At 40.4% G+C, this 24,916-nt stretch overlaps 1 protein-coding gene across 2 annotated transcripts in view; it reads right to left on the bottom strand.

Annotated features, from left to right (window-relative positions):
* Positions 1–24,916, bottom strand: part of fbxl17 (F-box and leucine-rich repeat protein 17) — a 238,433-nt gene that overhangs the window by 212,695 nt on the left and 822 nt on the right. The window contains exons 2-7 of one of the 2 annotated variants that reach the window (XM_061767765.1): positions 22,982–23,502; positions 21,820–22,200; positions 21,603–21,725; positions 20,357–20,614; positions 20,149–20,280; positions 15,061–17,273 (exon numbers count right to left, since the gene is read on the bottom strand). In XM_061767765.1, coding sequence (XP_061623749.1) covers positions 17,061–17,273; positions 20,149–20,280; positions 20,357–20,614; positions 21,603–21,725; positions 21,820–22,200; positions 22,982–23,482 — 1,608 coding nt within the window. In that variant the 5' untranslated portion in view covers positions 23,483–23,502 and the 3' untranslated portion in view covers positions 15,061–17,060. Of the gene's footprint in view, positions 1–15,060; positions 17,274–20,148; positions 20,281–20,356; positions 20,615–21,602; positions 21,726–21,819; positions 22,201–22,981; positions 23,503–24,916 lie in introns of those variants that run through there. The other variant, XM_061767764.1, reaches the window with a different exon arrangement.

Raw genomic sequence — 24,916 nt, 5'->3', positions numbered from 1 at the left:
GTGGGTTTTCTCCAGGTACTCCAGCTTCATTCCAGATTCCAAATCTGCAATTTCCAACTCAACCGCAACACCAATGCGGACAAGTGATATAGAAATGGATGGATGGGGCGTTTGCCTTTAGATGCTTCCACGGTAATTGGTCTCCAGTAAAAGGAAAACGCTTTAATAACAGTTGTTTGTGCAAGTCAGAATGATTGACTCAAGCGAAATCTAAGGGGTTGCTCATATATTTGAAAAATGTCCAACCCCGCATGTCTTGTTTACAGGAATTGGACAAACCTTTTTAGCCTCTAACTCTCCAGTGGACTGGTGTCATATAATTATTTGCTTGGCTGCACTGAGGCGCTGCCACGGTGCATCTGCAAGGCTAATAAACTCTGCCGACGCTGGCAGGTAATAGCGCGCTGCCTTAACTTTTTCTACCTCGCCTCAGCACAGCTCAATCAGCCCCCACCAGAGGCCTCTCCTCCACGAGTCCCTGCGGTTCAGAATCAGCAACTTTCAATCTCTGTGTTAGCATGCGAGCAGACACAACTGTACGTCTGGGATGGGTGATGAGACAAGCAGACAGTGAGCGTGCATGACCACACACGCGCACGCATACTGTCTAATATCACGACAGTCTCTGACACCCTTTAAGAGACCTGAGAGCCGGATAGGGTAAAATAAATACTTTATTACTGAGAAACAGAAAGAAAAGGGAGTGGTGCAGGAAGAAGTAAAATAAAGTCTCAAAGACACACACACACACATACACGTGCTACCTGATCTTACTGAATCCATCATGCAAAGAGGGACCTCTTCAATTCCCCCAGTCAGCAAGGCTTCCTCACCCCTCTCATCACATAACACTGTCAGCTGATGAAGGAGAATGAGAACCTCCACCAAGTGTAGGATAATATACACACCATATACTGTACATATACTATGCCTCTGGCTAGCAATGGCATAGGCAAAGACAGACAAAAACGCTGCAGGGTATCTTTAATAACATTAAATACACTGATATGTCCAGAATAATACCATCCAGCTAGTACAACGGTGAATAAATTGCAATTCCATGTGGAACTATACACTAACCTACAACAATATTGTGCACACTTGCACAATGTAGTGGAACACAATAAACACAATAAGAGTTGTAAGAGTAAATACAATAAGAGAGATTGGCCTTGGCGGAGATCACCCAAGTGTAATTCTAGACTTGTACTTCTGTAATAATCGCGACACATTGGTAGAGTCAAGTTATGAAAGTTGCTTATACTGTTTTTTTTTGTTTTTTTCCCCCTCAGATAGTGACCTTCCCTCTAATGGACGCAATTCTAAATTGTGTGTACAAATAAACGAGTAGTGACTGTAATTATTAATACACGCCATCTGGACTCTGTTGCTAAACAAAACAGTAGCTAGCACCCAACGAGGTACATAAACGGTCTCTCAGATGAATTTAAGTGCGGATTCTAACCCTATTTGTAAATCAGTTCCCTGTGTGATCTTACGTTATGTGGGGACAACGTCTGTAACGACAATTCATCTTCCGGAAGACTGACGTGTACACTTGTGTTTGACCATGTTCGTTTTACAGGGTGTAAGGCGATTTATTGCTTCCACCCAGTCTGCCTTTGTTCTTGATGTTTCACAGCATTTTTCTAAAATACTGTAGTTTTTTTGTTTTAACCTCCAGTTTCATTTGACATGAACTGTAATCTATCAGTAATATTATTCCCAAAAATGTGTTTGTACAAATAATGGCCTCCTTCCTATCTGAGGATGAGTAAATAAACTCACCAGGCTACTGTTTGTGGAAATACAGAATGTCCCACAGGAAGACACAGTGGTACAGCAGTAGCATCCATGAAAGTGTACACTGTATATTGGCTGTGTGCTTCTGTGTTTGCACTGTGGATTCATCATGTTCCCAGGACATAAATCTGTTTGTCTCCTACCATCCTAATCCCATGTTAGAGTGCCACGGCTCCAGTACGAACAGGAAGGCCTGCACTCAGACACTCTGAGCTCGTCAGTTTACGATTAGCAATAAAGATGATCGATAAAGAGAAACGGGGAGCTCCGCAGCACATCTGCTGGATCCTCATGACTCAGCAAAGATCCGCTTTCACCTTAAACATCCAACCCGATCACATCACATTTAATAGACTTAAAGAGCCAACACCAGTCACTTTGTACGGATCAGAAAACTGGTGAGAACTACATGAAAAAGAAAAATGACTGACAAATAACCAACTTAAAACAGCGTGTTAAAAATAGATTTCGCTGCAACAACACAGCTATATTTTTCATTACTGTCCGGAGAATAGTTTAGAGTATCTTAAAATGCTCAGGTTTTTCTGCATTCTGACAGTAATGGCAGTCTATTGTGCAATACTTTACAATGTACAGTGTACAGGCCAGAAATGAAAATCTTGTAGATGATGCGCTACAAAGACTCACAAGTACTGTATACCAAAAACCAAGCAGCTGTTAAAAAGACTGCATTTTTTTCTCTTACACGCACGCACACTGACCTTCACCTGTCACGCTGGCTTCATATTTACAGCCTCTGCAGCCCATCTGCCCATAGTCAGCACTCGCTGTCAATCACTAGTGGCCTCTCCTCACTCCCACTCCATCTCCAAACCCAAAGCAGAAAAACCACTTCGGATGCTGCTCTAACCATCAGTTATCACAATTTATAGTACATCGCCTCTGTCAAGCGCAAAACACTAGGAAGGAATTTATGTTACGACTAATATACTCTTTTTTGACAACAGTCCGGACATACGACATTTCAAATGGCCAACGCAATTAACTAGTGTGCACTGTAGCACAAGAATACGCAGCACAAGAAGGAACGCTCAGTTACTGTCGTACTTTCTGTTTTCCCTTTGATTGGTTAATATGTATAACAAAGTGTTTTTCATACAAATATATACTGTAATACTTAATTTACTACAGTGTATCCAGCATTTCATTTTAAAGTAGTACATATACTTTTTTTTTGGGTTGTGTGCCGTGAGAATTTTCTAACATAAAAAATGTGGCTTGGCTCAATAAAAGATGGGAAACACTGCCCTACAGGACTGGAGTGTAGAATTGCCCACCGCAACCTTTAACTGTTAAAATCTACAACCACTCTTGCTTGTTTCCTGCTTTACTTTTTTCACATGTAAATTATAACAGTAGTCACTACGGCAGAAGGGAGGAATTTACTGCTATTTGGCATTATTTTCCATGGCTTGGCGGGCGCAAGCACCCTACTGAGTGCTAAAAAGATGTGAGAATTAAGATATCATGCTTTGTCATATTTTGTAGGAAAAAGCAGTAAACTTAAGCACTCACTTGAGAAGAATCAAATTTGAGGAGGCTTGGGAAGGCTGTAAAATCAAACTAATGGAAGCTCCTGGACAATATGTACTGGACAATACTTCTGTGTCATTATTCATTATGGGAGATGAAGGACAGATGTGGAAATTTAATAACGGACAGCATCCTGAGAAGTTCTGCGACTTCTAGCAAACCATCTATATATCCGATTGCATTCAGCTACCACCAGTCCTGCGCTGTCACTTCATATTAGTCATTATTTGTGCCGAGCGTATTTATAAAAAGGTCTGCCACAGTATTTGGAATAGACAAATACTTATATTTACTTTCCAGGAATGGCTCATATTTTCATTTTGGAGAAAACACACAAAACACATCCTTTGCTGCAGGTAGTAGGGTCCGAGTAGGGGGGGGGGGGGGGGCCGCCATATGCATCTCTCACATCCCCAACGATTTATCTAAATGCAAATCAGTTGCTTTCACTCACATGTGCAGTTCACTTTTCGAAGAACAATGATGCTCTAGGACGGCTAGCCAAGCTACACTTTTGAGACTGCCTCCCTCCTTTAAGGGTGCCCTCCGAGGACCACTTCTTTTCACCAAATTCACTTTTAAATGAGTGCAAATTTACCCGAGCCAAATCCACACTGGTGAACGTGGTGTGAAGAGAGAGGCGGATTTAGAATGGTAGGTAGTCTCAGAGGAGGTAAACAAGTTGGAAGACAGAATGGAAAACAGTATGCAATCTTGAATTAGTTACAAAGGTTGTTGACAGGAACTTAACCCCAAGAGCTAAGGTTCTCTGTTGCACCTCAAAACTAATAACAAATGCAACAAGTAATGGAACAAAGAAGTCCAAAAGCAAGATATCAGTAAACCCATCACTAACCCTAACCCTGCAGTATGAAAAACACAAGGCCATAAATATAAAACTTCTCAAAACGTCCAAATACAAAAAAATACATGTTACTATGATACATAGCACTGCAAAAATTGGTGAGTTTTCAGACATGTTGAGCGGCCCCCTAAAAGGCGATTTATTTGACCCAACTATAAAGTGATTCCAAGAGAAAGCCTTCACAATGCGTGGTGCTTGGGCCCTAATAGGTACCTCGATGTTCCTGTGTTGACCACAGCAATGCACATGGCGTCTAATCTGCCAAGAGGCCTGGCAATGTGAAGTGAGTTATGCATCAGAGTTTGGTGGGGGTCATCTGACGCTTTCCGCACCTCTACATATTGTGCTAATTAGCACAGGCTAAGTACACCATTAATCGACCGGCTGTCTGGGTGCAACATCTCATAACGTGCTAGCACTCCAGCAACACCAGACAAAGAAATGAGCTGCGGGGAAGTCACACTGTTTTCCTGCCACCGGTGGAACGGTGCCGCTGAAGTGAGAGGAAGCACAGAGGAATGAATGGCTGCTTCTCAACTGGAGAGACAGGAGTGGGTAGAAAGCGTGGGTGGGAAAGGAAACACTAAATCTGGGCAAGTGGATACATGCGATATAAACTGAATTTGAAGGTTAACTTTACGAGTCGGAGAAACAAGACTTAATATGAATATACAGTACTTGCTGAGTCCATTTGCAGGTTTGTGCAATGGGGTGGAACCACACACCGTTCTCACAACACTGATTGAAATATAAATGAATAACTAAACTCGTGACCCCAACAGCTAGGAAGTGAGGGGAAACAATGTGGCCAGCAAGGAACTCTTGTATATGACAATAAACTTGTGGTGAAAACATTTAAACATTTAACTATTCTCACCATTAAATATTCAAAACGCTGACAAGTAATTCATCATGCACGAAGTGTGTGAGAAAGCACGTACATGGAGGGACATGAGGAGAGACTGATGCGGAAGTACGAGTGAAAACCGGCAATGCAAGGGCAGCCTTGAACCGTCTGAAAAACATCTGGTGTTCATCAACCATATCACTCAGATTAAAGATACTGATCTTCAACACAACTGTTAAACCAATACTACTGTATGGGGCTGAAACATGTAGACCAACCATAACCATCACTAGAAAAATCCAGACATTTATAAACTCTTGCTTACAAAAACATAATAAGAGTATGTTATCCAGATGTGATCAGCAACCAAGTCAGCAGCCAATAGAACAGGAATAATGCAGAGACGCTGGCACTGGCTAGGAGACACACTTTGAAAACCAACCCAAAACATCACTAGGGTAACAATTTGCTACAGCGGACGATACCCCTCACATTGAAGAACGTGATAAACATAATTTGACTTTGGACTTTGACTGTCTTGCGTTCTTCAACCTTGGCGACGTTGGACTCTTCCACTGAAGGCGCTTGCTCTCTGGGTTGTACTCAAAGATCCATGCATCATCACCGGTAATGACTTTCCCTAGCAAGTCTGGTCTCATTGGTCTCATCATCACTCACTTTACTCACGGCATGACAACCTGACATAATGTATATAAAAGCATGTGGGAAAAAAGTTCAATGCTTGCCTAAAGCTGAGGTCACAGTTATATACTCCAGAGTGATTACAGGGGAAAACTCGTAGTTTGTGGTTTGGGTTTTAAATACTTCTTTTGTGACATGAGTCCTGGACCTTTTCGGACACACCTTGGATATGTCCAAAAACACAAGGAAAAACTAGATTGGGGGGAATCAATGGTGAAGTCAAATCGTGAAAAATTCTGAAATAGCTTAAAAAAATAGGTTTGCTAAAATGAAAATAGTCAAGTAAATATATTGCATAGTCTAATCATATGATTACAGTGGAAATGCACAAAAACAGACATTCTGACATATTCTTGGAGAATACAAAAAATAAATAAATAAATAAATACTTTCAGCAAGAAACTTATCCATTACACTTAATTAATTAATTAATTAATTACACTAATCGCTAGAAAAAAAACACTGACAGTATCATTCTGGTCCCCTGTTCTCCATTACATATCTGTCAGGCATCCTAAAAGCATAGGAGTTTTACTTTGTCTTTGTTTTATTATACAGTGGTTAACTTTGGAGGCGGCACGGTGACCGACTGGTTAGAGCGTCAGCCTCACAGTTCTGAGGACCCGGGTTCCATCCCCGGCCCCGCCTGTGTGGAGTTTGCATGTTCTCCCCGTGCCTGCGTGGGTTTTCTCCGGGCACTCCGGTTTCCTCCCACATCCCAAAAACATGCATTAATTGGAGACTCTAAATTGCCCGTAGGCATGACTGTGAGTGCGATTGGCTTGCAACCAGTTCAGGGTGTACCCCGCCTCCTGCCCGATGACAGCTGGGATAGGCTCCAGCACGCCCGCGACCCAAGTGAGGAGAAGCGGCTCAGAAAATGGATGGATGGATGGTTAACTTTGGTGAAATTTACAAATTTTAAAACATTAAGAAATTGCCTGTTCATTTAATAAAGGTTTAATGATGGCCATAGTTTAAGTCCTGAAAAAAAAAAATCACTTTGTTTTTCTTTATTTCCCTTACTTACGGGATATGTCTTATCAGAATCATCTTTATTTGCCAAGTATGTCATTATCATGAACTGCAAATCAGGTTGGAGTTTTTTGGTGCTAAATATTTTCATGTGAAGCAAATGTGAAGATGTTTCTGAAATGCATCTTGTAACAAGAAGGTGAAAAAAACTACTTTCATCCCACTTACTGACTTCGGAATCAAGCAGTGTGGATTCAGAGGGAAGAATCATTTTTTCACTCAGGCTTAGTCCAATTCTATAACAAAGTCCATCAACCCGAGCATGTGAGTAAAACCACAACACAGTGTAATAACTCACCGAAATTAGATTTGGAATTTTAAGAAAAACAAAACAAAACAAAAAAAAAAACTGCCTGAGCAAACCCAATCCAGACCAACTAGAAGTGCGTTTGTACAGGCTAACAAATGTGCAGAGAAGGAAGAACACAAATCAGAAACCTCTCCTGCGAGCTCTGTGAGAAACTAAGTCGAGTTGTTTTCCCTTTCAAATGTTTTTTCCTTTTTTTTCTCTCCTTTTCTAAAGTATGAAACAATAGTATTAAAAACATCTGTCCAACACCACATCAAGCATAAAAATATACAAACAAAAAGTGGAATTTATTCCAATTCTAACCAGGCTGTGAAGTACAAACGAAAAATAATAAAGTCACTCTCACCCGTTACCACATGACATGCAAAATGTTATTGTGGTGATTCCAACAGATACCAATTTTTTTTTTTTTTTGCTGCAGTAGCAAAAAAATAATAATAATAATTAAAAAAAAAATTTTTTTAAGTTCTTGCTGTAACTGATTATACAACAAAAACATTTCAGCTCCTACCCCAGCTCAGAAATACACTATATAGCACTGTATCAGAATGAAGAAAAAAACTATAAATTATCGTTAGTTAATTCTTGTGTTTTACATAAGTTGCACACCATTTTGGAGAACTTCATATAAATATAAAGCAGATATGTTGAGTAATTAACTAAATAAACATTCACTGAATAAGACAAGGCAATGCTGCACACCAACGCAAATTATGTCAAGACTAGAAAACAATCAAGACATTGTAACGCACTCAACGTTCTACTGTATGAAACGTTTATTTTTTTGTTTTGATTCTTGTTTCTGCCCACCCAAATCAAGCACATAAAATATACACTATTCAACCGAGCCCACCGACTGCCTCTAAAACATGTGGTAAACAACTTGAAGGTCTCAAAGTACCAAAAACCAAAGCTGTTATTTTCTTCTAAAATTTTTTTTTTTTTTTTTAAATTAAAAATTAAAAAAATTAAAAAACAGCAACAAAACATCAACCAGGGCAATGAATTAAACTCTAATGTGATGATGCAATGAGCTGAATCTAAAAAGAAAATGTTTTTTTCTTAAAATTAGTGTAGGTGGAAAATTATTTTTATTGTTAATAATTTGTTACATTTTTACTGTATTAAGGCTGACTTTAAATAATAAAGGCCACGCTTTAAAAATGTGTCCTACCAGTATTTAGTGGAAAAACATAAAGGTTAAATCCTTGCACTGAGATTGAAGAATACAGAATTTGGGTCGAATGTCACGCAAAACTAAGGGATCCAAACCACTATCATGCTTATTTTCACATTTGTTATTAAGTTAAGGTATTGGGTTTATTTTTTTGATTTATGATAATGACAGTCAAAAAAAAATCTCTGTACATTTTTAAATGCACATCTTACATTTTTGGTTAAGGGTAGAAGGTTAGAGGTACATAATTATTATTCAATTTGAAAAAAAAAGTCAATTCAAGTCCTTACAAAAGTCATATGGCAGGGAATTTTTGACAATTGACAATTTGCAGAGTGGAGGCTGAAAGGCTGCAAAAATCAGTTATTAAGAAACAGTGCAGTGTTATGGACACAAAAAAAATAAAAAATAAAAAAAAACATAAAATACCATACCATAAAATCTACCACATGGAAGTCCGGCAAGGAGAGCCAGATCAGGGGATGAAAACCAGGACAGATAGACCATAATTGGGATGCCCTCACCAATACAGTTTGTGACCTCGTTAACCCCGGCGGCTCGTTAAAGTCTCGTTACAGCAGCATTCTGCAAGCACCATCTTCTGTCACACCTTCATTAAGCCCATCGACCCACTGCGTTTATTAAACACATTCATTACCCCGAGTATTGAACCTCTGTTGCCGGCCGGCCCCTGAATGCATCACAGTGGAGTGCGGGTGATAGGCAAGCGCGCAAGTCGGAAAAAAAAAAGACGGAGTAAAACATGTTACTCACATGTAAATAAATGCGCACGGAAACGCGCGCCTTCTTGCAGCTTATCAATCATCATTAATGAAGTCAGTGATTAGAGCAGGTTTGGCCTCTCAATCAAACAGACAGGAGGTGGCAGGTAGGAGATGGGGGGGTGATTGAAAGAGAGGCGGCGGACATGAGCGTGAAAAGAGTTGGAAACTACAACAGTGGAGCGCAGACCTCAGCCAAATGTTAGAGAAAGTGGAGGGGGGAAATGGGCCAGCAACACTTTCTGCTATCAAAAGCATGAGCTCTGATGAGAATGAGGCAGTAAAAGAATGGCCCTTATTTTAAAGTCAAACACAAGACAGCGATTTCGGTCCTGCTAAAAGCCAGTTAACCCCTCGTACAACACACAGGCGTGACCATAAAACACTAAATATAACAACTCAATGAAATCAATAACAAAATGTAACAAAGTTGCAAGCAGTGACAAACAGGCACTCGCACCCCTTTTTCATAGCAGATCCTTGAAATGATCCTAGAACTTCGCCCCCAACAATTTAATGTCACCCATCTATCTATGATACCCTTAATGATAGAGATGTCTACCCAATTTCAAGTTGATCGGTCAAACTGGTGCCTAACTTTCCAGGGTCCACTACTGACTGGGTTTTAGATATGCATACATTTTTATCAGGTTACACCACATCCAAAAATTGGTGAGTTTTCCAAAATGTTGAAGCAATCGATAAGGCAATTAATTAGTTGAAATAATAGCAATTCCAAGAGGGCATTCGCCTCCCCTGGTGCTCGGGGTGAAAAACTGTGTGATACACAAAGGATGATGTATGACGATGGGGCTGTACCATTTTTATATTCTGGCGAGGAAGAAACAGTTCCATGATGACTCCAACTACAAATCAAGAAAATCAATTGCTCCAATAAGAATAGAAAAAAAAGCAAGAAATGTTTGTTACCCAGAAGACGACTGTCTGGTTCATGGAGAATAACATAAATTGACTGGACCGTACCATTTTCTATTCTGGGGTGGGTGAGAACACTTCTATCACATTTCTCTAATAAATCATAAGACACAACAATTTTTGCCGACTTCATGGAAAAAAATTGTGTTAGATGACAGGGCTCTACCATTCACACAATGGGAAGGGGAACTAGTTCCATCGTTCATCATCAAAATTTTTGTTTGTCTTTCTGGGTGTACGTTAGATAGCAGGCTACTTTTTGGTACAATGGCAAATGACAGAAGACCTTAGGATTCAATGAACAGGACTTTACAATTCAAATGCTGAGATGAGGTAACGGTACCATTGTGACTTACATAAATAAATAAAAAATATATATATATATTGCGGGCTATTTTCGGGTTTACGTGAAAATGACAGATGAACATGATTACCATTCACACATTGGGACAGGGTAATGGTTCAAATGTGTATTAAATGCACTGAGAAGGGAAGAAAATCATGATGCGCCAATTTTGTTTCTGGTCTTATGTCAGTTAACTAATGGATAAGCACAATACCACCAGTCACATTACTGTACTACTGTAATTATTAACCGCCTGTCACTTAACAGTATGTACTTCATATTAGTCACTCACCAATGATATTGTCATATCTACCTCATTCACGCAACAATAGCATTATTTTTATATTTGCACTCATATCAACCCAAATCCACATCACACTATTTTGCTGTTTTAATGATTTAAGTGTTTTTAGAGCTCTTTTACTTTACTTTAACCATCATTTCTGAAATGTGGTCCAGTTCAGAGAGAGACATTTTTTTTAATTCTCTGTACATCTAGTACACAACGTTAGAATTGACGAAGCTTCTTGAAGGAAAACAAAGCAGGCTACTTACCGGTTCATTGAAATTATGGAGGATTTTAGGATTTGATTAACAGCACTCAACCATTTAAATATCGGAATGGGGAAATTATTCCATTGCAACTAAAACGGCAAAGATAAAAAATAAATTAGTTTTGAAATATTTTCAAAATCATGAAGCACCTAATTTTTCTGGCTGTGTGTTAGCAGGCTATCTTCCACTTCATGGTGAATAGGCTGAGACGGTGGTTCTCAAACTTCAAAAAATACTTCGCTCTCCAATACCATCATAATGGCCAACATGAAAATACAGTAGCGTAGCAGGTTTAAGCATCCCTAAAAAAAAAATGAGGAAAAAGGTTTTACTCCTAAAATTTAATATCACTGTAAGCCACTACAACATTCTGCACATTTGTACTTTAACACTGCGCATGTTTATGAAAAAAAATGATAATGATTCAATTCAAATGTAACGCACATTCAATTCAAAAGTAACGCACATAACAAAAACTGTATCTAACTATATGTATAAAACAAACAGCCTTCTTAAAGATTAAATGCAAATGTATAGCACCTAAAAGTTAAATTCAACTGGAATGGATTTCAAAAATGTACTCTACTACTTGAAAAATAGCATAGCTACTGTGCATGAAAAGTAAAAAAAAATTGTACTGAATAAAATCTAAACAGTTTAAGCCACTGTAACATTATGCAGAATTTAAACATTAACACTGTGCTTAAATACAAGAAAATAAAAAAAGTATATGATTTGATTAAAATGTATTGCAAATAAAAGTTAAATGACAATTGAATCTAAGTACATATTTTTTTTAAATCTGCCGCTTTATCAAGTATTTGGTTGTAAGATGGCGTTTTAGATGCAAGGGTTTCATGCATCACTGCTAAGAATTTTGCCACATACCACACACTGAGTACCACAAGAGAGGAGCCCGTACCTTAGCACACTTTCAGAATCACTGGCCTAAAATGTTGGGACTACACACATGGGACTCTACCATTTAAATACTGAAGCAAGGGGTTTTAATGTGACTCAAATAGCAAAAAGACGAAATAACTGTGTTCATTCATTTTTACAGCTTTGCACCAAAACCTTTTGCTCATTAACTGCTAAACAACAAAAGAACAAAGATCAAAACAATATCTTGCTAATACTCTTTTGTGTTTGGCAGTAATTAGTAAAGTAATAAGTTCTAAGAGAGCGTTTTGTTGTTTTGTTTTGCATGTTGTTGTTTTTCTCCCAACAGCACACACACGACACAACCGGATCGCCAAGGAAAACTATTCATCACAGTGCATTTGTACATGTCCACTGGACTAAAAAGGCCCACCACTCCATTCCGGTTTTGAAACGATGACATCATCGGTGCCCTTCTCAAAACAAAAGAGAAGCTCATCATCACGGGTGAAAGCAAGAGGGACAGTGAGTGGACGAAAGAAGAGAGGCGCAAAGGGATTAAGAGGAGTAAAGGCGTCACACGGCACGGTGTCACACAGGGCCGTGAATCACGGTGACATCCCTGGCCAGGTGTCAGGAGCTGCCGCCATCTGGAGCTGGATAAACACACAACGCAATGCTCTTTAAACACTGAGGTCATGCAGGTTGCGGTCAAGGAAGGATGGGTTAAGAAATGGAGAAATATGAGATTTAAGTGAGTGCTTTCAAAGCAACAATAAATCAGTTAAAGGCAGCTGCGCACCAACCTCACAGGCGAAGTAATACGGTAATGGTAGTGCACTATCTTTACTAGTGCTGCAAAAGCCATATACAGTATCTCTACACAAGTGAAAGACTTGCTCACATCTTAACGTTTGCAAGCTTGCATCCTAAAGGCCTGCTCTCAAGGGCCACAGCATTACGTACACTTTCCACCAACGCAAAAGAAACTAGCGGACATTGAGCGAAAGGCAGGGAACACTGAACTGGACACCAGCGAATTGCAAGGCATGTATTGGGGTTGTACAGACTAGTCTACTAGTCGACTTCACTACTCCACAATCATGCCCAGAGCTTAATGTCCACTTGTCGCTAATCATGTGTTTTTGACTTGCAGTGGAAGCATATCCTCTTGCAGCAACAGATCTTCGTCACCTTAACTGATTTAAATTGTCTTCTGTTTCTCGATCTGCAGCTTCGGTAAGCGAGGGAGAAGCAGTAAAAGGGGAAAAAATTCCTACAATCCAGTAGGATTTTGAACAACATTTCGACACGCACTATCAAAGTGGAAGGACAATAGGTAATCATTCCACTACCCATGAAGAGGTCCGTGAATTTTTGCATCCATCCAGGCCAGAGTATCCCAAGCAAGCATGCGGGAGAAAATGCAAAGTCTTGAGCCGAGATGCAAACCCTGGATGTCTCAACTGTGAGGCAGACGGGCTAACCACTCCAACAACATGCTGCCGCAATAAAGACCCAATATCAGAGAACACAAATGAACATTTATCCTTTTTAAAAAAAAAAAAAAAAAAAAGATTAACAATGTTTTTCTTGCTTATGTTATGTGGTGAAAAGAAGCTGTAGCAAAGGATAATTTCAAATTATGTGGGGAAAAAAGTTGTAACTCCTCTTTTCATATCAATAAAAAAAAACATTCACTGACTACCTCTCCACATCGTGCACAATACACTGATTTTATCTCGTTAATAATTATTCTTGGATTGATATTTTATTTGCACATAAAGATTAATTTATTTCACCTATGGTGGTTATTCGATCAATGCACTTTAGTCACTGTGACACTCAAATTTTCATGATTCTGATTGGGATACTGTATGCACTAGACATCTCATTAAATCCACAACCTGATGTAGTCCAATGCAAGAGCTGTATTCACAATTAAGCCCTTACAAAAATAATAATGCTCAAGGTGTGTGTCTATTATTCTTGGTTGTTTGCAGTGGTGTACATGTTTCACTTATTACATTATACTGAGAGGTGTTCCTAATACTGTGTCTCTCATGTAGCTAAATAAGTAGGACAACATTAGAAACAGGTCTCAGTGTGATGCAGTACAGTTTTATACAACTGCAAACACCTCTGACTGCGTCAATCAAAACTGAGCAGCATTATATTTGTGAAGAAAGAATGTTTGACACAGCTCTTGTAGTGGATTGTGCAGGCGTGTACATGTTACATAAAATAGTAACTTTTAAAGTAGAATAAACATTGAGTATTGTCTTTGAATGACTTTGAATGACCATTTGAGAATGAGTTTATCCCAGCATACAGTATGAAGCTCCTGTTACTGGGCAGTCTTACCACGCCCTCTGGAGGGAACTGACAAAAACTGCAACACAAAGACCCTGACTGTTTCTGGAGTCAAGTGAAAAGACAACTTCCAACAAACAAACAATAGACATTGGACAGATAAAAAGATTTCCAGGAAAAAGGTTTTGGATGGGTAAAGAATCAGAATTCAGGCACCAAATGTGGGAACAACATGGAGAATGGTGAACATTTCCAAGGATTTTGTTTGTGTGTTGCACCAAATGCAGTTTAGGTTTGCATAGCTGAGATGCTGTTGATATTTTGCTACAATTGTAGAACTGAAAGAGATTTCGACCACATTTTCTAACTCGCCACCCACATTTCTGGCATTCAGTTGACAAAAAGACCAAATATTTAGAAGTGTTACTCCCACTCCTGAACTTCCAATTCCAAGAGACCATCCATGCCACACACCACAGTCTTCACCTTTGTTTTTAATAAGGCATTCCACCTGTGTGTTTGAGCACATGTTGATCACGATTCTTATCCCAGCATAACAAATGTCGAAACTAAACCGCCAAGGTGAAACATCGCTTTAGATGCATGCTTCACAGACTTCTAATTCCCAAAAAAAAAAAGAAAGGCTTTTCCAATTTTCCTCTTTGTTTTTATCACTCTCCACTTTAAAGCGTGTTTTGTTCGTGGGCAGGCCGGCGGAGGGAACTTATCGACGGTGTCCGTGTCTGAGTGGAGCTGGCTGTCCAAGTTGAAGTCGGAGCTCATTAATGCATCTTATTACTCTTCAGGCAAAAAGCGGTAACAGCCACAAAGGCACACACACAAACACAAAAAGGCATTTTGGAGGAAACCGATCGATGCAGAAGGAGGATACCGAAGAGAGGAAAGCGCTGTTCCCTCTGAATAAACACACAGAATTTAAAGTGCGGCAGGGGTTCAAGTAAAACTTTTTAATACTAGAATGAACATGGACACTGAAAATATGTATCATCTTTCATCAGTCTATAAATACACACAATTAAGGAAAAATGCACGCTTCTCAGGCTTGCCCTATCAAAGCACAGGTTAAAAAAAAATGAAAGAAAATATAGTTCTCATTAATTTAAATAAAAGCTGAAGTGTCCTGGGAGGAGGTCAGGAGGCTAATGAAAGATCGAGAACGATAACGGTGACACAGAGGTACCACAAAATTTGAATGCCCCTAAAGTTGCATCAAAAGTTTCTGGGAAAAGTAGGCCACTAAAGTCACACAAAACTGAAAAGGTCAAACCGCTGACAGTTAAGAATGTTAAAAAGCAATGATGCATGAAGTTGACTGCCTTCAGCAATTCTCCCCCTCTACCCTTCCGTATTCACTGTACACCCACCATCACATTTTTATTTTAATTAGCTTAACAGATGTTCATTGTACAAGTCAATTTTACACTTTTACTCAAATCTTACTTCAAAACCCTGTAGAGTTCTATAATAACGGTGACAATGAACCTGGAATGGATTTGGTCACATGAATTAAATGTTCATACAGTATTGGGTTAATTTGATCATATCAGGCCAGATATGTTAACATTAACATTGATATTCTTAAAATATTTGACATTACAGTAGTGATTCTACCATGTGGTATTTGTGTTTGGTGAAGTCCCACTGCAAAAGCCACTACAAGGAGCCTCAAACTAATTAACTAATTCTCAATTAAGTATAATTTGCTGATTGAAAAAAACAATAAAGGCTATTAATGTGGGCGCCCGGCTCATGGTCTCTTTGCAATTTGCACACACTAGTCATCATAATAACGAAGACCATATGCTGCATAAGCACAGCAGGAGAGGGGTATTGGCTGAAGATTACCTCATTTGCATTAGACAGGACTGCCCAAGACAGGCATTTTTTTATTTTATTTTTTTAAGAGGGTGAAAAGTTTGCTATGATTCTTGATCTTTGAGGTATAATGACTAAAGTACAGACACAGAGACATGCTATTAAGGCACCAGGGAACTGATCTAAATGGTGGGAGGGGGAATGCATGTCTCCTTTAACAAGGGTTGACACGGGGTTTAGGACACAATATTTGTATTGGATAAAATAGTTGAATTTGAATAAAAAATGGTAACAGGAAGTATAAGTGCTAAAGAAATCACAGGCACGCAGGCATCTAATGCAGTGATTCCCAACCACTGCGGCACGAGAGAGCATCAGGTGTGCGCAAGAAATTATCCAATTTTGCTGAATTGGTCCCAAAATGACGACATGATCTATTTTCTAAATAGTTTTGCTTTTTTCATCTATGCCTGTGACATATAGCGACAGGTAGAACAATTAAATGCTCTTCCAGTAGACTGCAGAATGTACAATTGACCTGTGTATCCCACATGCTGCCATTTATACAACAGAATAACAGCGTTCTGGTCAATTAAACAAGCCCAGATTTCACATTAAGACAATTTGTGAGTTAATTGAGATGAGATCATCATTATTTCAGTACTGTTGTATATAGTTTTTGAGACATTTTTGTTCTGTGAAATTTTTCACATAAAATATGTGCTGTGCGTTACCTAAATAAACGTTGGGAAAAACTGATTAACTATCAAGGGTGGTTTATAATTTGCAGCGTTCAACTGCCACCATCTGATATCCAAAAAAGTCAAGCCTTTGAAGACTCTATGGACGTGACACAATACACTGTTTGTCCGTTTGAGTGTGTGAGCTCAGAGTGCTTCTATTTATGTGTAATTACTGTCAAATATGTGAATAAAGTTTCCACAGGACATTCCAGTGCAGCTGGCAGCTGTTCACTTCATCAGCTCCTGCAGTGTGTCCCTGACATTTTTTTTTTAAACAAGGCCTCTGTGTGTTGGTACATGTCAAAAGGGCGATCCCATAATGAGCGACAGCTATCATTAGCACTTCCTTTGTCTCTGATGGCCCTATAATCTGGTTAATTAAATCTGAAAGTGTCAATATACAATTTAATATGCCTGATTGGACCGTCAGGGGGTTCGCTGTCATTCTGACACCCGCAGAAAGTAGACCGCTGACAGGCCGTCAGACCAGAGGTGGCCAAGAAACGCTTTGCTCTCCGACAGATCGCCGTTTCATGTCGATCCACACACCGTTTGTGCTCAAAGAAATAAATTCCCTCCGTCCGAGTCTGAAAAGTGTCGGAGAATGATGGGGGGGGGGGGAAAGCGTCAAAAGCAGCACAGGCTCTGATTGAAAATCCAAAGTAGTAATTAGCCCCAAATTGAGGGCACATGCTAATCTATGTTAGGGGCTTCTGCAATTCCACTCACATTCTGGACTGATTAAAATTGTAAATAATCAGTATATGTGTGTGTGTGTGTGTGTGTGTGTGTGTGTGTGTGTGTGTGTGTGAACATGCTTTCAATCCTATTGCAAGAAAATGAAGCACACGCTCTGTGATTTTAACAAGACAGGAGGGCAGATAAAGCACATTTAAGAGCGTTAATAAAGGAAAAGTGCTTCCCAGGCAAAAAATGTCCGCCGATTGCAAATAGCGATTAATTGAAAAAGAACAGTAGAGCAAAGTTGCCAACACAGAAAGAGGGTTAAATTGTGCAGTTTTTAGCTTATCCACCAAATGTTTCATTTTTGTCTGTCCTCTATCGCTGAAGTAAACTGAAAAAAAGAGGAATTTGTTATTCTCTGAGCCTTTGCCCTTCCATGTGATGGGCGACAACGGAATAAGAATGGGCAAAAGTGGTGGGAGGGGGGGAGGCGCTCACTTCAGAGGATGAAAACAATACTTGAAAGGCAACCAGTGCCATAAAAGCAAATGTGACATAAATAGTGGATGAGCACCTATAAGGAATGCAGGGTCGCTGCCAAAGGGACTATCTGAGACACTATAGAGCAACCCGCTTCTCTAACAACACATCACTCTCAACTTTGTGTTCAATCTTTACACAGGGAGGCCTAAGGCCAAGATTCAAACCCCGAACCTCAAAAATGTAAAGCAGACGTGCTAACCACTAGATTGACTGTGCTGCCACCACATCAACTACGATCCATCCATTAACACTTGTCCGCATTAGTGTTTTAGCTGACCTGGTGCCGATCCCAGCCGACTTTGGACCAGAGCGAGTGTACACCATGGACTGGACACTAGGGGGTGAACCACTAAAGATTTTTTGTGGTCAACTACAGTGTGATGAAAGTCGCATCCAAGTTCGTTCATCGACGATACCATTTATATTGTTTCAGCACAGTACAACGATCCGCATACTTTTTTGCGCCACTTACAAGTTTCATGTTAACACATGTGGTGGCTCTGTGGGGACATCTTGCGTTTAAAAAGACAGCGTAGATGTTTTAAGTTGCTAGGGGTGCTTTGAAACGGTCCCCTTCCCAATTCACCCCAGCAAGGTGCAAGTGCTTTAACCTGGTTGGCCGAATGGGGAAGTAGTTTACCCATATACCAGATTGAAGGTCACATTTAGACAAACAACCATTCACACTCATATTCCCACCTATGGGCAACATAGAGTCTTCAATTATCCTACCATATATGTTTTGGGGATGTGGGAGGAAGACGGAATACCCGCACAAAACACCACATCAAATTGTACATATTAAATCCAGTACAGGTGTACCTAATGATGTGTCCAGTGATTAGAGGTAGTGCTGCTATTAGCGGTTTGGAGTATTTCTTTAAGGATACATGAGCAAAAGAACCTCGACACGCTACTAATACAGAAAGAAGACCCTCCAGCATGGAAAAGAAACCCCACAAACGACGACAAGAGGAAGGAGAAGAAGGGCAAAAACAAAGGGAGGAGGCGATTGAGAGACCACACGGAAAACATCCTGTGGCGCTCTGCTTAATCAAGGAGAGGAAGAGAAAGAGGAGAATATTGTAAAGGCACATCGTCCATATTAAAAGCAGATAACATAAAGAGGATGATCTCATTTAAGGTTCCTTCGCAACATTGAGTTGTTTTAATTGTTTGAGTACAACCTGGCTAAGCAGCCAGAGAGCCTAGACATAATAATTCCCACTCGGACTTCTTATCTAAACTCAAAAAGAATGAGTGCCACAATCTCACATCTGAAAAACGGCTGTGACGCCTACTGCTGTGCTGAGATGTTAATAGAAACAATATTCATCTCTCAGCAAGAGGCTATCCCTAATATGTTGAACAATTAAGTTGATGAATGGGCTTTTAACAAACTGAGCTATTGTTAACAACCGTGAGTGGGCTAATTCATCAAGCTCTTTATGGTTTTACTTTGGAATGAAGAGACAAATGAAAGGGATTTGGGAGCCGACATGACAAATGAGCAGTTATATTCTATTTCTATGCGAGAGTCCAGAGACACTGAGCCAAATGACCAATAAAAGAGGTTTCGTGATAGCCGTTTGGCAAAGAAACACTCAACTGCACTGCTATGAATACAATCTGTGCCAGAGGGAAGAATGCAACTGGCTGGCATTTTTGGAGTAAAGACTCAAATAGCCCTATCTAGTGGTAAATTGAAGAATAACACACTACATTGAAAATCTATGCAAAGCGCTCATCCATCAATGTTCAAATTATTAATCGTAGAAGTAGTAGAATTATATTAATGAAAAATCTACATACAACAGTATGTTGTGGCTTAAAACATCACTAAGTTGTGTTGCAGGTTAAAACTAAAACACATTTGAAAAAATAAAATCAGTGTAAGAGCAAAATAAGATCAATAATTCCAAGCTCAGCGGGTCAGTGAAATATTGTCTTTCAAAAAAAAATTCCTGCTGCTCTATAGCATCAAAAATGCTGCCTGGTGACCTCAAAGATGAAAATACTGCAGTCCCAAAAAAGGATCCAAAAGCCCAGCAGAAACAAACACACCAACATTTAAATAGCGTAGCGTTCAGTGCAAGGGAGGACATCTGAGGACATTCCATTATGACAGAAAACTATGACAACATGAAGAAAACCAGACAAAAACACTGCGGGCCCTCTAAATGCATGATGAGAACTGAGGCAACAAAGAGCATTCAAACAAAGAGCACGACTAACCAGTTTGTTCTCCTGCAAGTACAATTTCTGCAGTTTGGGGCATCCTTTGGCCAAAGCCACCATGCCTTCATCGCTGATTCCGTAGCACTGGCCTAGGTGAATGTCCTTCAGCTCGCTGCAGCACTCTCCAAGCTGTAGAAACAGAAAAGAATGGAAATTAGACGTTTTGTTTTTCTACTTCAGGGAAGCTATGTCTCCAGATGAATACCTTTATGAGCGCCCTGTCTGTCAGTCTGTCCTGGTTTCCCACATGCACTTTCACCAGCTGAGGACAGTGTGCAGCCAAGGCAGCCAGGGATATGTCCCCCAGCTGCTTACATCTGTACGCTGTGTACTTCTGCAGGCCAGGACACTGAGAGGCCAGGGAGAACACGCCGTGGTCATGGACGCCCCTGCAGTCAGAGATGTTTATCTCGGTCACATTCTGCCTCCGAGAGGCTATTTTTGCCAGGAGATCATCGTTTACCTGGAAAAGCAGGGTAGGAAAACAGTTTGTCAATCCATCCTCCGTTAATTACTGAAAAATGTGACAATTGTGTGTTTTTGTGCTCAGGCCAAAGCAATAAAAGTATTACTTTGACGCTATTTTGGTGGTGTTGTCATTTAACTCAATGGTGTTTTGTCGTCTTGTGTTTGAGATGTCCTGTTTTTTTGGCAGTCCTTGAATGCACCTTGTGCCAGGGAATAGTCAAAGTTTGTTTGTGCTTCTCTATAGCCTGTGTAGTCTACATTGTTGCTACAATTCACTTACGTTCCCTAAGATTAATTATTGTGTCTAAACAACAAAATTTGAGATTAATGACTTTTACTGTTTGTGTAAAATGCTAGTCAGTTTATGCGAGTGTGTAATCTAGGCTAGTATGCAAGGTAACATTACTGATGTTCCCTAACATTTATTATTGTGTGTAAATGCCAAAATTTGAGATTAATGACTTTTACTGTTTGTGTAACATGCCAGTCAGTTTATGCGAGTGTGTTATCTAGGCTAGTATACAAGGTAATATTACTGATGTGCCTCATTGTACACCAAATACATTTGTTGATGTAACATGACTGCATGATTGTGCACATGCTAAATGAATGGGGTTGATGCTTTTGTTTGTGTTGTTACAAACAACAGTAAATAAATCAATCAAAGCAGAATACCAGTCTCCTTTAACTTTAGCCAACCCATCTGTACCTTGCCACTTTGAACATTGAAACTTCTGGAGACATCATACGACACCTTTTTTATGATCCAATCTGTTCTAAGTGCTTTGCCGCCATCTTGTGGCATCTATTGGCAATTACAATTACATTGGCATCATCAAATACTGGCAGATTTTTGCTATTCTCAAAGGGGCTCGAGCTCTCCTTCTCAAATAGTGGGGGGGTTCACTGTAATTCCCTGTGTAGTATTTCCTATGGAGAAAAAAAAAGGACCCACCGAATATATCTTCTGTGCGTTGACTTACTTGGTGTAGGCCACTGAGGTCAATTTGCTTCCAGAACTGGAAGTCTAAGCAAAGGTCCCTCCAGTACTTGCAGACTAAAGAGGCACACAAGCAACGTTCCTTCACCGTCAAGTGTGAGAGAACCTGTAGTGAAGCAGAAGTAGGTGATGACAGAAATGTATCTTTTTTTTTTTTTTTTTTTTTTAAACTTAAAGCCAAGCCTTGGATGACTGCTGACCTTAAGAAGGATGGAAGAAGGCAGGTGGTTGATACTTAAAGGGTCAGCAGCGTCAGAAACTTTGGCCTGGCAGTCGTCGTAGTGCTGCAGGCTGGCAGGGGACAAGTCTGAGCTGTGGGGCGGATCGACATGAAGAGCCGACCCGCAGCAGGCGTCGGCCGCTGTCGAGGAAGAGGAGGATGATGGAGAAGAGGAGGAGGAACAGGGCAGCGGGCAGGTGGGAAGGTGGCAATGGCCAGTTTGGGAGTTCGAAGAAGCCTCTGCCACGCTTCCGCCCACTCCTCCGTTCTCTAAGCTACCGTCGGGGTCAGAAAAGGCACAGCGTGGCTGCTTGTTGCAAGGGGTGCATCTCTGGACCTCGGAACACTTCCTCTTACACACCTGTATACAGGGACACACACAGATCACGTTTACGTAAAACCTAATACTTTTGTGTCTTGAGATACAAGTTGAATTCATTCCTTGAACACACTTGTAACTCAAAACACTTGTACCTCAAATCATCATTGACTATTTTAATGAATGGAAATACCATTAATCTGTTCCACCCCCCCCCCCCCCAAAAAAATGGAATGTGTTCTTTTAAAAGGAAAATAGCACTCGATGATATTGCACTTTATAAAAACATAGTAATAACATAATTAAACAGAAAATTCAAGCTTGAGCATTGTTCTGACTGTAAGCCTGTGTGTAGACCAAGACCACCTGGGGGCAGTATGATACATCCATCCATTTTCTGAACCGCTTATCCTCAGACATCCGGACATACAAAAGGAAGATGAGTAAGCTCCAGTAATATTAGTTGGTTTTCGCAGATGACAAATATTAAACAATATTTAAGACGGGTTTTTTTTCCCCTATATTTAAGCGCAGGGTTAATGTTCAAACTGTGCAGAATTTTACAGTTGATTACAATAAGATTAAATTTACTCTTTAGAAATAGAACCTCAGTGTTGTTTTTGATTAACACTTAGGCCTACTATGCTGCATTTGAATGTTGGTCATGATGTTGGTACTTGCTATTCATTTTTTCAGGTGGTACTTGGTGTAAAAAGTTTGAGAACCACGATGGGGGGCGGAATCGATTAATAGATTTTTGTGAAAGAAATCTGACATGTTATTTATAGGCCAACCCTAGATCCATATTTCATGAGCATCTTACCATCTCGGCGTAGTCACTGCTGCAGCCAGGCACAGGCACAGGAATGGGCACAGTCCCAGCAACGCCAGCAGTCCGAAAAAGAGCCGGCGGTGGAATGAGTTTTGCCGGGACAGCTGACAATAGGGTCCTCCCTTGCCCCTCCCAAATAGCTAACTCTGGTGGAGAGAGGAGGAACTTGGAGCAGTCCTCGGGAGATGCTAGGGTGGCGTACCGCTCTGCGAGCTTGGAGGCCGCTACTGCCGCCGCGCTGATTCCGACTCCACCGACACCCGGGACGGTGATGCCGGTGACGCTGTTGTGACAGCGGCCGCTGCCGTTGACGCCGGCCTCCAAAGGGTCGCTGTCCTCGTTGAGACCGCTGCCGTCGCTGCTGCTGTGGATGATGAAGCACAGCATGCAAGGCCCCTGCAGGAAGCAGTTCCTCTTCTTCTTCTTCCTGTGATGCTGCTTGCGTGTCTTCTTCTTCAGACGGTAACCATTTTTCGAGAGAATATGGCCCATATAGATGACTCGAGAAAACTCTGGAAGGGAAAAGGATAAAATGTGTTTCATTTACAATTATAATAATGCTGCATTATACCAGAAGTGAGAGCTAATAACTTACCCCCTGCTGTACTTACACCCTCATACATCCACTTTCTACAGCGCTTGAGAGAGAGAGAGAGAGAGAGAGAGAGAGAGAGAGAGAGAGAGAGAGAGAGAGAAAGAGAGAGCGAGAGAGAGAGAGAGAGAGAGACTTTCGGCCACAGGCAGGGTAAATCCTGGACTGGTCATCACCAGTCAATCACAGGGGCGCATATAGACAACCACTCACAAAGCTATGGACAATTTCGTCTTCAATGAACCTAAAATGTATGTTTTTTGGAATGGGAGCTTGAAACGCTGAACTGCAGAGGCAGACGTCCTAACCATTACCGCACGTTGCTGCCTCATGTAACTAAATGTCTGAAATATTCTAAATACATCTCAATATGCAGTTCTACACCACTGCAAACTGGAATAATAATAATAACATTCATAATAATAATAATATAAGTAAAGGAACAGCCCTGTCAGTGCACTACAAACTATGCATTGTTATCTTTGTAAAGGCAAAACATCTAATCAAGTATTTTGTTACACTATGAAAGGTTTACCTAACAAGTCAATGTCCCAACCTGAAACCTAATGTAGTTGTTTGTCTCACTTTTCAAGCACAAACTAGGCAATGGGATAAGTCCAGCACTGCTTGATTTACACAATGACACCGTTTTGTACACAGTGACTTCCTCTTTAAATCAGGACCGGCAGGATGCTTTTAAAACACTTTAGCACTCCTTGCTAAAGATAAGTCTGGTCCTTAATGCAAAAAACTCATTCTCTTTCTCCCAAGCTACTACAGCTCTTCCTCCAATCCTGACCGTGGAAGGGACATGCCATGAAAAGTACCATCCTACAAATATTTGGGCATACGGCTTGACGAAAAGATGTCCTTTGATGTGCATATTGGGTACCTGCTGAAAAAGCTTAGGCCTCAACTGCATTTTTTCAAAAAAAAAAGTGCTTCCCATTTGAAGACAGGAGGAGAATTGTGCAGTGAACTAGGAGTTCCTTTCTGTCAGTATTAGACTATGGCAACATGATTTACATGCCGCATGCATGCTCCTTAAAAAGCTGGACTCTGCGTATCATGCTGCTTTAAAATGGGTGCAGGCTCTCGTGTCCACCATTAGGATCGTCCTCTCTGTATCAAAGAAGAAAACCGCACATATTGCTGTATATCTTGAATTCTTTGCCAGGTACGCTGCCTGTATATATCTCCAGACTTCTGTTCTTTAACACTTTAGTTGCCCTCTTAATACCAGATGAAATGAAAATAATGTTATTGTTTTTTTGTTTGTTTGTTTGTTTGTTTGTTGAGAAGTCAGAGCTTGGCAAAGCTGCATTCTCCTACAC

This window comes from Phyllopteryx taeniolatus, chromosome 3 (assembly GCF_024500385.1).
Source record: "Phyllopteryx taeniolatus isolate TA_2022b chromosome 3, UOR_Ptae_1.2, whole genome shotgun sequence".
In the NCBI taxonomy this organism is placed as follows: Eukaryota; Metazoa; Chordata; class Actinopteri; order Syngnathiformes; family Syngnathidae; genus Phyllopteryx; species Phyllopteryx taeniolatus.
Note: the sequence above shows the minus strand (reverse complement) of the source record. Positions and strands in the feature narration are given on the sequence as shown.